At 38.8% G+C, this 13,663-nt stretch overlaps 1 protein-coding gene across 7 annotated transcripts in view; it reads left to right on the top strand.

The window, feature by feature from the left end:
- Positions 1-1,987, top strand: part of mtmr14 (myotubularin related protein 14) — a 60,860-nt gene extending 58,873 nt beyond the window's left edge. For all 7 annotated transcript variants that reach the window (XM_077199124.1, XM_077199128.1, XM_077199129.1 and 4 more), the window contains one exon: positions 354-1,987. In XM_077199124.1, the coding sequence (XP_077055239.1) occupies positions 354-534 (181 nt within the window). In that variant the 3' untranslated portion in view covers positions 535-1,987. The remainder of the gene's footprint in view (positions 1-353) is intronic.
- The last annotated feature ends 11,676 nt before the right edge of the window (positions 1,988-13,663 follow it).

Below are 13,663 nucleotides of genomic sequence, written 5' to 3'. Positions count from 1 at the left end.
CACTTAAGTCTATACTACCATCACTGCAGAAAGATATTATCGATATATATATATATATATATATATATATATATATATATATATATATATATATTGTTTTATTATGGTGTAGTTTTAACATCACTAATTCTGTGTGTGGAAACATGACAGCTGGTGTAAAACTGTAAATATGCCGGAAATGTAAAGACTGTTATGTTAATTTCTGATATTTTAGGATCCCAAAATAGATTAAGATTTTTTTGTACATATTGAGCTGTGTTTTTGTGTGGAGGGAAGGCACAAAAATGTTAAGTGAAGGGAGAGAATATGATGAATGCAGTTTCTGAGTTTTCTTCTCTCTCTTTTCTTTCAAGGTGCACATTTGTACCTGAAAGGCAGGTAAGGTTGGAGGCAGTGAGGGAGCTGTTCCTTTCAGTCTATAGCTCTACAGTAGGACTTAAATCATCATCTCCAAGCCCTTCCGGTGCCATCTCAGGCCTGCTGGAGCAGTTTGCCCGTGGGGTTGGCCTTCGTGGCACCAACGCCATTATCTGAGCCTTCCTCTGTTGCCCCCATAATTTTCACTCAGCTCTTTTACACACCCTCAGGACTTTTCATGTCATTGTCTTTTTTCCTCTAACTACACCTTGATGTGGCACCATATCTACCACATCGGGAGTACCTCATTCATTGGTGTAGCTGTACATTAAATTCTTCTTTATCTCCTTCTTTTCCATCTCTTTTCTTCCTCTTTTCTCGTTCTTATTCACTCCCCTCACTTATTCCGATACAATTCTCTACTTGCTGGAAGGAAAAGTGCCAAATCTAAATACAGGGCTACATTAAACTGACTGTTTATCTTTTACTCTTTTTTTTACTTTACTTACCCTTTACTTTTTGAGTTTGTGTTTTCTACAGACCAAATGATATGTCCATTTGTTTCTAATTTAGATTTTAAGCAGCGCTGCTTCAATTTTATTTTTCTTTACCCTCTCTTTTACTTATTTTGATTGTTGCACATTTGTACTGTAATAGGGAAAAATAGAGAGGGGTTTATGAGATCCAAGCAGAAAAGGGAAAATTATCTCCAAACTTAACAATGAAATAATATACTTCAAGGAACAAAAAGGTAAATGTAGTTGAGGGGGAAAAATTCACACAAAGAGGCTCTTGCTCCTCCATTTTAAACGCGTGTTTTATTTTAAATGCTGATTGTCTTATACACTTAAAAGAAATTATTGTAAAATTATTCTGTAAAAATTGTTGTAAAGATTGCAAAGACCTTAAGCAGAGTTCAAGATTTGAACTAAGCCTAAAGACTGTCAGTTGATTTGTGGTATTTTTAGGAATGGCAACAGTTTGGGCAGTGGTAATGTAAGACAATATCATTGTTCTTTTAATTAACAATTTTTTGATTATTTAATGAGTGTGTTATAATGAGTGTGTTAATTACATTTTTGTTGACTCAGATTATTTTTAAACTGTATCAAATAAGTACACAAATGGTAAAAATGTATTTTATCAGAACTATCGAGAGCAGCAGTCCATGTCCTGCACTTACTTTTTCTGAAGCCAAGTCGTTTTATTATCAGACAAAACTTTGTTTTTCTTGTGAATGATTCTTTTCTTTTTGGTAAATGCTTCAAAGTAATTGATTTGCCTTGGCAGTATATTACAGATATTGATTCATGTACTTACATGAATGGCTATAGAGTAGCACTTGAATTCAAGGATTGAAAACATGGAATTTTTAGTATTTTGGACATAAAACCATTGTGGCCTCTTTACCTCAGGGCCTTTTATTGTGCCTTTTGATTTTAAGGAGATAAATGATAAAAAAATACAAAAAAACCATTCTGTTTCCATGCATGGCTGCATCATTTTGTGCATCTTTTAGATTTTAAGGTCATGTCTTGCTGTTTCTCTTTTTGTTCGTTTATGACACAATAACGTCCTTCTGTACTGTAGAAACTTCTGGTGTTGGGCAAAATACAGACTTGTCAATTCATGAGTGTGATTTTCTTTTTTTGGGGAGGGGGGATTTTTGTTTTTTGTTGAATTACAGGGTCAAGCATGACAGCAGCAAATCTGTTTTGTAGCATCCCAGTAATTATATTATGAAAGTCATTAAAATAAAATTATACCTACACTAGGATACACTAGGTGGCACTGTAACCAAGTTGATATTATCAGGGTATGGTTTCATACAATATTTAAGTATGTCAAAGCATTGCTATACAGACACTTTTTGACATCTTGCCATCATATTTTTTGGTTACATGAGAACAGTTTAATATATAAAAAAGTTTCTAACAACATTTAGCCTGCATGTCCCCAATTGTCCTAATAGTGTAAACTTATAGTGTAAGTTTTGTATTTGCCAATTTTAGTGAAGCTAGATGAATACCTTATGAGTTTGACAAAAAAAAGTGTTTTTTCCCTCAGAAAAGTAGCTGGAAATCTAGTGGGCTGAAATTGAAACCATATACATACTTGGATCATTCTCACCAAACCATTAAAACTGCGGCACTAATCTTTTTAAATATGTAACATATTTTAGTAATATAAAAAAACGTAGGAATTAATTATTATTGTATTTTACTACATTTTCTGCTAAAATTCTCATTACCGAAATGCGTCTAGCTATGAATGTATGTTATGTTGTAATTTAAAAAGATTCAAGTGAAACTATTCGGAAAAAAATAAATGAATGTTCTACTAGATGTTTTCAAATGACAGACTGGATATAATGAAAATAGAGTGGGAAAAATGAAGTGTCCATGACTGATGTTGCCATCCTACACAACATTTTTAAGGACCGTTTACACACAGAACTTTAAAATAAATATTAAGAATTAAGCAAAACGTGTGCCAGAACTTTCAAGATGGCTGGTAAGCAGATCTCTTTATAATTCTCCAGGTAAAAATGTAACACTACAAGAGTGATTATCATTACATTTCCACATTTAGAAAAACTTTATATTAATAATTTTATATGAAAATGTACTTAATTAATGTCTAACTTACATTTAGAAAAAAAATGGCCAAATCATCAGGGCTTGTCTTCTGTTAGCAAAAAAAAAAAAAAAGCCAAGGTACCTCATCCTACGCAACACTATCGCTACAGTTTAAGGCCAGTTGTGGTAGAGAGAACGTCTTGGGTTACTCAACGTAACCATTCCATCTCAGGTTCCCTGAGAGTAGGGAATGAGACATTGCGTCACTATCTGTCGTTTTGGTGAAACTCCTTTCTCCGAATATGCTGAAGCTTGATTGACTCCTGCTATTGCAACTGCATCAGAATCTTTCTTCGAGCGAGAGCATACATGTAAAGACTCTGAGGAGGTTTTACACAGCAACTTATGCAATGCTTTGGGGTACATATAAAATCCCTGCCGTGTAAAAATGACACAATCCCTAAATCTAAAAGAGTTGAAACGGGAATGAGTATAAATACAGGAGAGTTCCAAGCTCCCCCTAGGTCGGCCACCGGACCTAGTGGAGACACTTAACCAGTCAGCTGGCAATCGGCCAAGAATGCGCTGGCGCCTTCAGCACCAACACATATAATGCCATGGCATTAGACCAGTGCAATGCAATGAGAGGATATTGAAGCAACAAAAACATATTGGTGCACTCACAACACACAATCAGCTTAGACAAGCAGATTACTGTACACAGCCCATAAGCGCATTATACATAAGCATAACACAGGTAAAAATAACAATGGCACACACACACTCAGTGAGGCAGGCAGCTTCCAGCAGGAGGCCCCTGATTAACATGATAATACCAATGCAGAATGCTGCAGGTTGTGTATTTGTTCAAAATAAATAATAACATGTATAGAGAGCCAGCATTTCCTGCAGCATACCAGACTATACGATTTAAGGCCTATTCGGATGGGATTAGTTTTACAAGGGTAGATGGGGTAATGTAATTTTTAACGTCTGTAATATTAATGGGCAATTTGCACGGGATAAGAAATCTCGGTAAAACTAGCAGAAGTGGGAGAGGTAACTCGGTTTACACACCGCCATCCCTGTCGTCATGTGCATATCACGTTGCTTCCTGATATCAAGTGTGCAAACACATAAAATCCATATATATAACCTATATGTAACAGTTAGGTCCGGTCTAACAATTTATTAATTAAATTCTGATTGGATTCAGTTGGTAATGGGCACTTACCTAAAGCTAAAAAGTTTTGTGCCTATTACAAGTGCTTTCAACCTTCTTTTCAATCTGAATGGTATGCAGAAAACACTTGAGTTTTGCCACAGACTTGTCCCACTACCTAGAATGCAACTGAATGCTTTTTCAAGCACCTTCATACTTGAAAAAACGCAGAAAACTGCTTTTAAACAGGTCGAATTCACAAGGGATTAGTATTGAGGCAATTTTTCCGGACCTTTTTACAGAATGTAAAAGTCGCCGTAATCTTTACTGACATTGTCCGTAATAATTACTGAGATGGCACATTCGGACAGGACAAAAATCACTGAGAAGCTCTGGTAATTACTTTACCCCACCTCTCCATGTTAAACTAATCCCGTCCGAATAGGTCTTTAGTTGAAACCACTCGCTGAGGACGGGTGTGGCCACAATGATGGCTCACTCATCTCCCGTTGCACAGACAGCAGCACATGCGGTGCAATAGAAGGGATTTCAAGGTTATAGAATCTAGAGAAGGTATTTTGCAAAGACCATCCAAGACAAATGTTCTGAATAGACATACCTGAGACTAAGCCCAAGTCAAGTCACCTTCATTTATATAGCGCTTTTAACAATATAGATTGTTTCAAAGCAGCTTTACAGTGATAATAGGAAATAACAGTAACGGAGATTGTTACAAACTACTTGTCTGGCCTTAAAAAATTATAATAAAGAATTATTTATCGCTTCCGTGTAGCCACGTGAACCGGATATATCCCGCCAACGTTTTATCTGTACAGAGGTGAAGGGAAGGAGGTCTTCACAGGGGAGAGACTAGTTGAAATTTCAGGACTGGGTTGTCGTCATGTCCAGGCGCAGGTCCTTCATCAGATCTGGATACGGCCTGGATCCGGTGGACTGCGGTAAACCTTGGGATAAACAGAGAGACTAATATTAGCGTAGACGGCATCGTTCTTATGATGTACCAAGTACATCAGGATTTATGGGAAGTGTTTCCGGTTCCGGCTGACCTAATCTATGCAGCCTAACATTGATTTATAGAAGTCTATAATGTGTTATGTGTATGCTAGGTCAAAGACAGGTGTTTAGAATCTCTGTTTTTTCAGAGTTAAGTAGTTGGAAATTACTAGTCATCCAGTTTTTTACATCAGCTATGCATTCCGTTAATTTTGTGAATTGGTAAGTTTCATCAGGGCGTGAAGAAATGTAGAGCTGAGTATCATCAGCATAACAGTGAAAACTAATGCCATGATTTCTAATGATATCTCCCAAGGGTAGCATATACAGAGTGAACAGCAATGGTCCTAGTACTGAGCCTTGTGGTACACCATACTGCACTTTTGATCAATAAGACATCTCTTCATTTACTGCTACAAACTGATAACGATCAGAGAAGTATGATTTAAACCATGCTAATGTAATTCCACTAATGCCAACATAATTTTCGAGTCTATTTAAAAGAATTTTGTGGTCAATGGTATCAAATGCAGCACTTAGATCGAGTAACACTAATAGAGAGATACAAAAACGATCAGGTGATAAGAGCAAATCATTTGTGACTCTAATGAAAGCTGTTTCGTACTATGGTACAATCTAAATCCTGAGTGAAAATCCTCGCAGATACCATTTCTTTCTAAAAAGGAACATACACCGAACAAAATTATAAACGCAGCACTTTTGTTTTTGCCCCCATTTTTCATGAGCTAAACTCAAAGATCTAAGACTTTTTCTATGTACACAAATGGCCTATTTCTCTCAAATATTGTTCACAAATCTGTCTAAATCTGTGTTAGTGAGCACTTCTCCTTTGCCGAGATAATCCATCCACCTCACAGGTGTGGCATATCAAGATACTGATTAGACAGCATGATTATTGCACAGGTGTGCCTTAGGCTGGCCACAATAAAAGGCCACTCTAAAATGTGCAGTATTTTCATACAGTACAATGCCACAGATGTTGCAAGTTTTGAGGGAGCTTGCAATTGGCATGCTGACTGAAGGAATGTCCACCATAGATGTTCCCCATCAATTGAATGTTCATTTCTCTACCATAAGCTGTCTCCAAAGGCGGTTCAGAGAATTTGGCAGTACATCCAACCAACTCACAACCGCAGACCATGTGTAACCACCCCAGCCCAGGACCTCCACATCCAGAATCTTCACCTCCAAGATCGTCTGAGACCTGCCACCCGGACAGTTTGCATAACCAAAGAATTTCTGCACAAACTGTCAGAAACCGTCTCAGGGAAGCTCATCTGCATGCTCGTCATCCTCATCGGGGTCTCGACCTGACTGCAGTTCATTGACTTGAGTGGGCAAATGCTCACATTCGATGGCGTCTGGCACTTTGGAGAGGTGTTCTCTTCACGAATGAATCCCGGTTTTCACTGTACAGGGCATATGGCAGACAGCGTGTATGGCATTGTGTGGGTGAGCGGTTTGCTGATGTCAACGTTATGGATCGAGTGGCGGTGGGGTTATGGTATGGGCAGGCGTATGTTATGGACAACTAACACAGGTGCATTTTATTGATGGCATTTTGAAGGCACAGAGATACTGTGACGAGATCCTGAGGCCCATTGTTGTGCCATTCATCCACGACCACCACCTCATGATGCAGCATGGGAATGCACGGCCCCATGTTCCAAGGATCTGTGCACAATTCCTGGAAGCTGAAAACATCCCAATTCTTGCATGGCCAGCATACTCACCAGACATGTCACCCATTGAGCATGTTTGGGATGCTCTGGATCGGCGTATATGACAGCGTGTTCCAGGTCCTGCCAATATCCAGCAACTTTGCACACCCATTGAAGAGGAGTGGACCAACATTCCACAGGACACAATCAACAACCTGACCAACTCTATGTGAAGGAGAAGTGTTGCACTGCTTGAGGCAAATGGTGGTCAAACAAGATACTGACTGGTTTTCGGACCATTTGTGTACATAGAAAAAGTCTTAGATCTTTGTGTTCAGCTCATGAAAAATGGGGGCAAAAACAAAAGTGTTGTTCGGTGTAGTTGTGAGGATACTGCCTTTTCTAGTATCTTTGACAGAAAAGGTAGATTCGAGATCGGCCTGTAATTGACTAATTCTGTAGGATCAAGTTGCCCTTTTTTAACCAGCGGTTTAATCATAGCCAGCTTAAAGGTTTTTGGTACGTATCCTGATGACAAAGATGAAATAATGATATTAAGAAGAGGATCTATGACCTCTGCAAGCATCTCTTTCAATAGCTTAGTCGGTATAACATACATGTTGTTGATTTAGATGATTTAACGAGTTTAGAAAATTCTTCCTCTCCTATAGCAATGAATGAATAAAATTTTTCCTCAAGGAGTCTAAAATGCCTGATGCGATACTGTAGTAGACGGTTGCATAGTTATAATTTTCTCCCTGATATTATCAATCTTGTAAGTAAAGAAGGTCATAAAGTCATTACTGCTGTGCTGCTTGGGTTGAAGCTTTTCCCCCCCCCGTTAATTTAGCCACTGTTTCAAATAAATACCAAGGGTTTTGTTTATTTTCTTCAAATAGGATTGAAAAATAAGCAGATCTAGCAGCTTTTAAGGCCTGTCTGTACGCAATCGTGCTCTCATACCATGAAATGCAAAAAAACTCTTAGTTTTGTTTTCTTACAGTTGTGCTCCATTTTTCTGGCTGCTCTCTTAAGGGCCAGAGTGTGGTCGTTGTACCACGGTGTTGGACTATAATAACGATAATGCACTCGTAACGCTGGGGCGTTTCATAGCTTCATAATGGGCAAACTGGGCAACCCGTGCTTTGTATATGTAACCCGCCGCTTCCAGATGGGAGGCATGTATCGAATTAGAGAAAACAATTCTGATACAGAAGCACTCTCTGCATAGTCTTTCAGCTTTGACATGGTACAGTGGAACATCACTTTCCTCACGTTAAGAACGGTTGGCATTTCCGCCACAAATTTTCTGGTTTCATATCTGGCTCAGGCCCAGTCGTGCAGAGCGCTGAAAACAGCTGCATAGCCGACAAGAGAATATCGAGTGGCCCGAGCATTTTCTGCTTTGTACTAGTCAGACCACTGCACGAAGATGGGGGGAGAGCTGCCCTCCTTATATCGCATGAATGAGTGAGTGACTGGAACTTCTCTGTGCACTGTACACGACTGACTGCTGCTGTGGTAATGGGCAGCTTATATATTGTGAATGTGTGAGCGATTAGAGAGAGAACGCGGGAGCTGAGACTCTGAGACTCTGCTGTGCTGTGAGTTTTGTCTGCTTTGAGGCTGTAAGCTCCGTCTAAGCCTCGTATTAGCTTCGTATTTCTTTCTGTTTTGAACCATCATTTACTATCATTTCTAATTGTTTATACTACTAATTACAGCTTACTTAACATTCGCTAGCTTCCGTTATTCTTAGCACGACACACTAGTAACTCGCTAGTCTGTTAACGAGCCACCCGTGCGCTCAGTTTATTTATTCATTTTCTCTCATGCGCCCGCGCCTCTGAGTTCATAAAAGCCCAGGTGAGAAAGAATCAGTCAACAAACACGGTGAGTAATGTCTTGTCCTGTTATTGTCACCTGCACTTCATGCCACATGTTTAGTATAGCCTTCCCCGTCTGCAATATAGGATATATATGTGATGAATGCAAGGAAACAGTCAGGCTGACGGAGAAGATTTCAGAACTAGAGACAGGCATCCAAACTTTAATTGAGGATAGTAAATGTGCGTGAGCTTTAGATACTATTTTGGATGCGCCTAGCATAGAGAACTCTTTACATGATTCGGTACCGGCTGAAGTAGAGCCCGTGCAGCCAGGCAGATGGGTGACAGTGAGGGATCGCTCAAGTCGCGGATCAAAAAACAGCTCTTCCGTTCCGATTACCATAAAAAATCGATTTGCCCCACTCAGTGAAACACCGACTGAGAATTTTGTTGAATGTGGCCTAGTTATTGGCGATTCTATTACACGGAACGTGAAAATAGAGACACCAGCCAGCATAGTCACATGTTTGCCGGGAACCAGAGCGCCTGACATCAAAGCAAATTTAAAAGTGCTGGCTAATGAAAATCGTAAATTCTCTAAGATTATTATTCACGTCGGCACTAATGATGTTCGACTCCGCCAGTCGGAGATCACCAAAATTAACATTAAAGAGGTGTTTGAACTCGCAAGTACGATGTCAGGCACTGTAATTTGCTCTGGCCCCCTTCCTGTTCGAAGAAGTGATGAGATAGTAGATTGTGTTCACTCAATGGCTGGCTGTCTATGTGGTGTCCGCAAAATAATATAGAATTCGTAGACAATTGGAAAAGTTTTTGGGGCAAACCTGGCCTGTTGAAAAGAGATGGTATTCATCCCTCCTGGGATGGTGCTGCTCTTCTCTCTAGTAATTTGGCTCATAGTCTTAGAGATAAAACATGACAATCTGGGGTTTAGGTCAGGAAGCAGACAGACTGGCTAAACTGACTGTCTGCTAGCGGCCTCGCATCACCAAGGTCAGATAAATCCCATCACATAGAGGCTCTTTCACCTAGATATCATCATATAGAGACTGTGTCTGTTCCCCGAATTTGGAAATACAAAAAACTTCCAAACCTATCTAAGGTTAAAAATGTAATTGATGTTCAACAAATAAAAAACTGATATAATACAGATGAGCAAATGATAAAGCTTGGGTTGCTGAATATTCGATCCCTTACTTCAAAAGCGCTCATAGTTAATGATATGATTTCAGATTATAACCTAGATGTGCTGTCTTTGACAGAAACCTGGCTAAAACCAAACGATTAAATTACTTTAAATGAGTCCACCCTGCAAAATTACTGTTATAAACATGAACCTTGTCCGAAAGGCAAAGGGGGAGGTGTTGCTGTAATTTATAGTAATATTTTCAAAACCACTAAGAAATCTAGTTTTAAATATACTGCAAAGCCGACCCCGTGTTATAAATATGTTAGACCTATCACTTCTGCCATGAAAGATTGCTTTATCAATTATCTTCCTGATCAGTTTCATCATCTCAGCATCCCGGATAGCTTAGAAGAACTTGATATTGCAACAGAAACTTTTAACTCTCTCTTTTCCAGCACTTTAGACACAGTTGCTCCGCTGCGCTTAAAGAAGATTAAAGAAAATAGTCCAGCGCTGTGGTACAACGAGCACACCCAGGCCCTTAAGAGAGCAGCCAGAAAAATGGAGCGCAACTGGAAGAAAACAAAACTAGAGGTATTTCGGATTGCATGGAAGGAGAGCTCGATTGCTTACAGAGAGGCTTTAACAGCTGCTAGATCTGCTTATTTTTCAACCCTATTAGAAGAAAATAAACATAATCCTAGGTATTTATTTGAAAAAGTGGCTAAACTAACGAAAAAGAAAGCTTCAAGCCCAGAAGTTTCCAAGAAACACAGCAGTAATGAACTTCTTCACTTATAAGATCGATAATATCAGGGACAAAATTATAACTATGCAACTGTCTACTACAGTATAACATCAGGGAGTGCTTTGTAGTCTCCCTGAGGAAAAAAATTGATTCATTTGTTGCTATAGGAGAAGAATAATTTTGCAAAATCGTTAACTCATCTAAATCGACAACTTGTATGTTAGACCCTATACCGACTAAACTATTGAAAGAGATACTTCCAGAGGTCATAGATCCTCTTCTCAATATCATTAATTCGTCTTTGTCTCTGGGATACGTACCAAAACCCTTTAAGCTGGCTATGATTAAACCGCTTGTTAAAAAAATGAAACTTGATCCTACAGAATTAGTCAATTACAGGCCGATCTCGAATTTGCCTTTTCTGTCAAAGAAATTAGAAAAGGCAGTATCCTCACAACTGTGTTCCTTTCTTGAAAGCAATGATATCTGCAAGGATTTTCAGTCCGGATTTAGACCATACCATAGTACTGAGACTGCTGTCATTGAAGTCACAAATGATTTGCTCTTATCATCCGATCGCGGTTGTATCTCTCTATTAGTGTTACTTGCTCTTTGTGCTGCATTTGACACCATTGACCACAACATTCTATTAAATAGACTAGAAAACTATGTTGGCATTAGTGGAATTGCACTAGCATGGTTTAAATCATACTTATCTGACCGTTATCAGTTTGTAGCAGTAAATGAAGAGATGTCTTATCGGTCAAAAGTTCAGTATGGCGTACCACAAGGCTCAGTACTAGGACTGCTCCTGTTCACTCTGTACATGCTACCGTTAGGAGATATCATTAGGAAACATGGAATTAGTTTTCACTGTTATGCCGATGATACTCAGCTCTATATTTCCTCGAAACCTAACGAAACTTACCAATTCACAAAATTAACGGAATGCATAGCTGATATAAAAAATTGGATGACTAGTAATTTCCTACTACTAAATTCTGAAAAAACAGAGATTCTAATTATTGGACAACAAACTTCCACACGCAATAATCTGTTTAACTGTTTAACACTTGATGGCTGCTCTGTTAAGTCTTCGTCGTCAGTTAGCAACCTAGGTGTGCTCTTTGATACCAATCTCTCATTTGAAAGTCACGTGTCTAGTATCTGTAAAAGCGCATTTTTCCATCTTAAAAATATATCTAAATTACGTCATATGCTCTCATTGACAAATGCGTAACAATTACTTCATGCGTTCATGACCTCAAGGCTAGATTATAGTAATGCCCTACTGGGTGGTTGCCCTGTACGCTTAATAAACAAACTACAGCTAGTTCAAAACGCAGCCGCTAGAGTTCTTACCAGAACCAGGAAGTATGACCATATTAGCCCGGTTCTGTCAACACTGCATTGGCTCCCTATTAAATATTGTATACATTTTAAAATATTGCTGATTACTTACAAAGCACTAAATGGTTTAGCTCCGCAGTACTTGAGCAAGCTCTAAACCCGTTATAGTCCTTCACGCAGACATGGGCAGTATTTCAATTAAATTTATTTTAAATACGTATTTAATTACTTTAGTGTATTTTGTAAGTTGTATTTTGCAGGTGTGGAAAAATAAAATGTAGTTTGTAACAAAATACTTTGAGGGAGTGTATTTAGAGTATTTTAAATACTTAAGAAAAATCACCATAGTAAATGATTTTGCCACATTTTCGGTCTGATATTGGCAATGGCAATGTCCAGGTTAGATGCACAAAAAATCACGTGACACCCTGCAGACCGGGCTCCCTCCAAGAAGTGAATGAGTTTTGAACTCTTAAAAACAAAATTAGGGTAAAGTGTTTTGTGAAAAATATACAGTCTACACACACGCATATTGCACACTGAACGGCATTATAGAGAAAATAATTGTGCCTTATGAGATCAATGCACTGTGTTGTCATTCATAAAATTAAAAGGACATCATAGGCCCTACCTATTATGAAACAGCGCGTCAGTCGTAACTCCACTGAAATCTCCATGCTAATCAAGCGTTCACAATATAACATCCATCTGCAGTTTTTACATGTTTTTAAACATATTACATAAGAGAAATATTGATATTGATTTTGTATTAAATAATCATCAATCCTATTGTTTTTCAGTAATTGCGCACGCAGCGCGATTCTACTATGGAAAAGGCATACAAGGTCAGGGTAGTGGACCTCGTGTGTAAAACAAACCCACACATATTATGATTAAAATGGAATTTTGATTTTGTGACGAAAATTCTTGGTCTGTTATTTTTACATAAAAATCGCTGCAAAAGATGCTTTCCAACAGGTTTTATCATAGTTTTTGTCCAACTGCATTGACTTGTATTGGATGTTCTGTGAGGTACAGTATTACTCCGCCGCCGGAAACGGAAATGGGGTTGTTTGTATTCTTTCTGTAGTCTTCCAGTCGCGGTATCGTAGGTTACGCTATCCAAACATTGGCAAAGGTGCATTATCGCCACCAACTGGGCTGGAGTGTCTATTATTTAAGCTCTCAAAGAAAGAATGTCCGGTTGTGAGGCATTTGGAAAAATAGGTCCGAAGTTTTACAACGAATGGTAAAACACCTGTTGGAAAGCATCTTTTGCAGCGATTTTTGTGTGAGCATATCAGTGAACACCTCAGACCATTCGGTGAGTTTCACGTCTTTGTAAACTAAAGTTTAATGTGTTTTATGAATGATTCTATCAGTGCACCTATGAAACCTTTGTGGAGGTGGCAGGGGGTGCTAACACAGAAACCGAAAATTCTCGGGACAGCAGCATTTGTCCAAATTTCAATCTTAACCGTTCGATTTCATCAGAAACGATCTTAAAACAGGGCTTTAAGTGTAAAACACCGAACTTGTCCTTTAAGGCACGAGTAGAGTAACGGTGATGACTCCGACCCCTAACCAGATGAACTGGATAAATATTGTGAAAGTTCTGATCCAATCTGACTTCTGACCTATTATGCCGCCTAAATCATAATCGAACACTGTTCGTTTGTTGGCCAAACGAGGACTGGCCCCCTGATTGAGCCTGGGTTCTCCCAAGGTTTTTTTCTCCATTCTGTCACCTGATGGAGTTTTGGTTCCTTGTCACTGTCGCCTTTTTTTCGCC

The sequence above is a fragment of the Siphateles boraxobius genome, unplaced genomic scaffold (assembly GCF_051911475.1).
Source record: "Siphateles boraxobius isolate OS27281-9 unplaced genomic scaffold, OSU_SipBor_1 41, whole genome shotgun sequence".
Taxonomy (NCBI): domain Eukaryota; kingdom Metazoa; phylum Chordata; class Actinopteri; order Cypriniformes; family Leuciscidae; genus Siphateles; species Siphateles boraxobius.
Note: the sequence above shows the minus strand (reverse complement) of the source record. Positions and strands in the feature narration are given on the sequence as shown.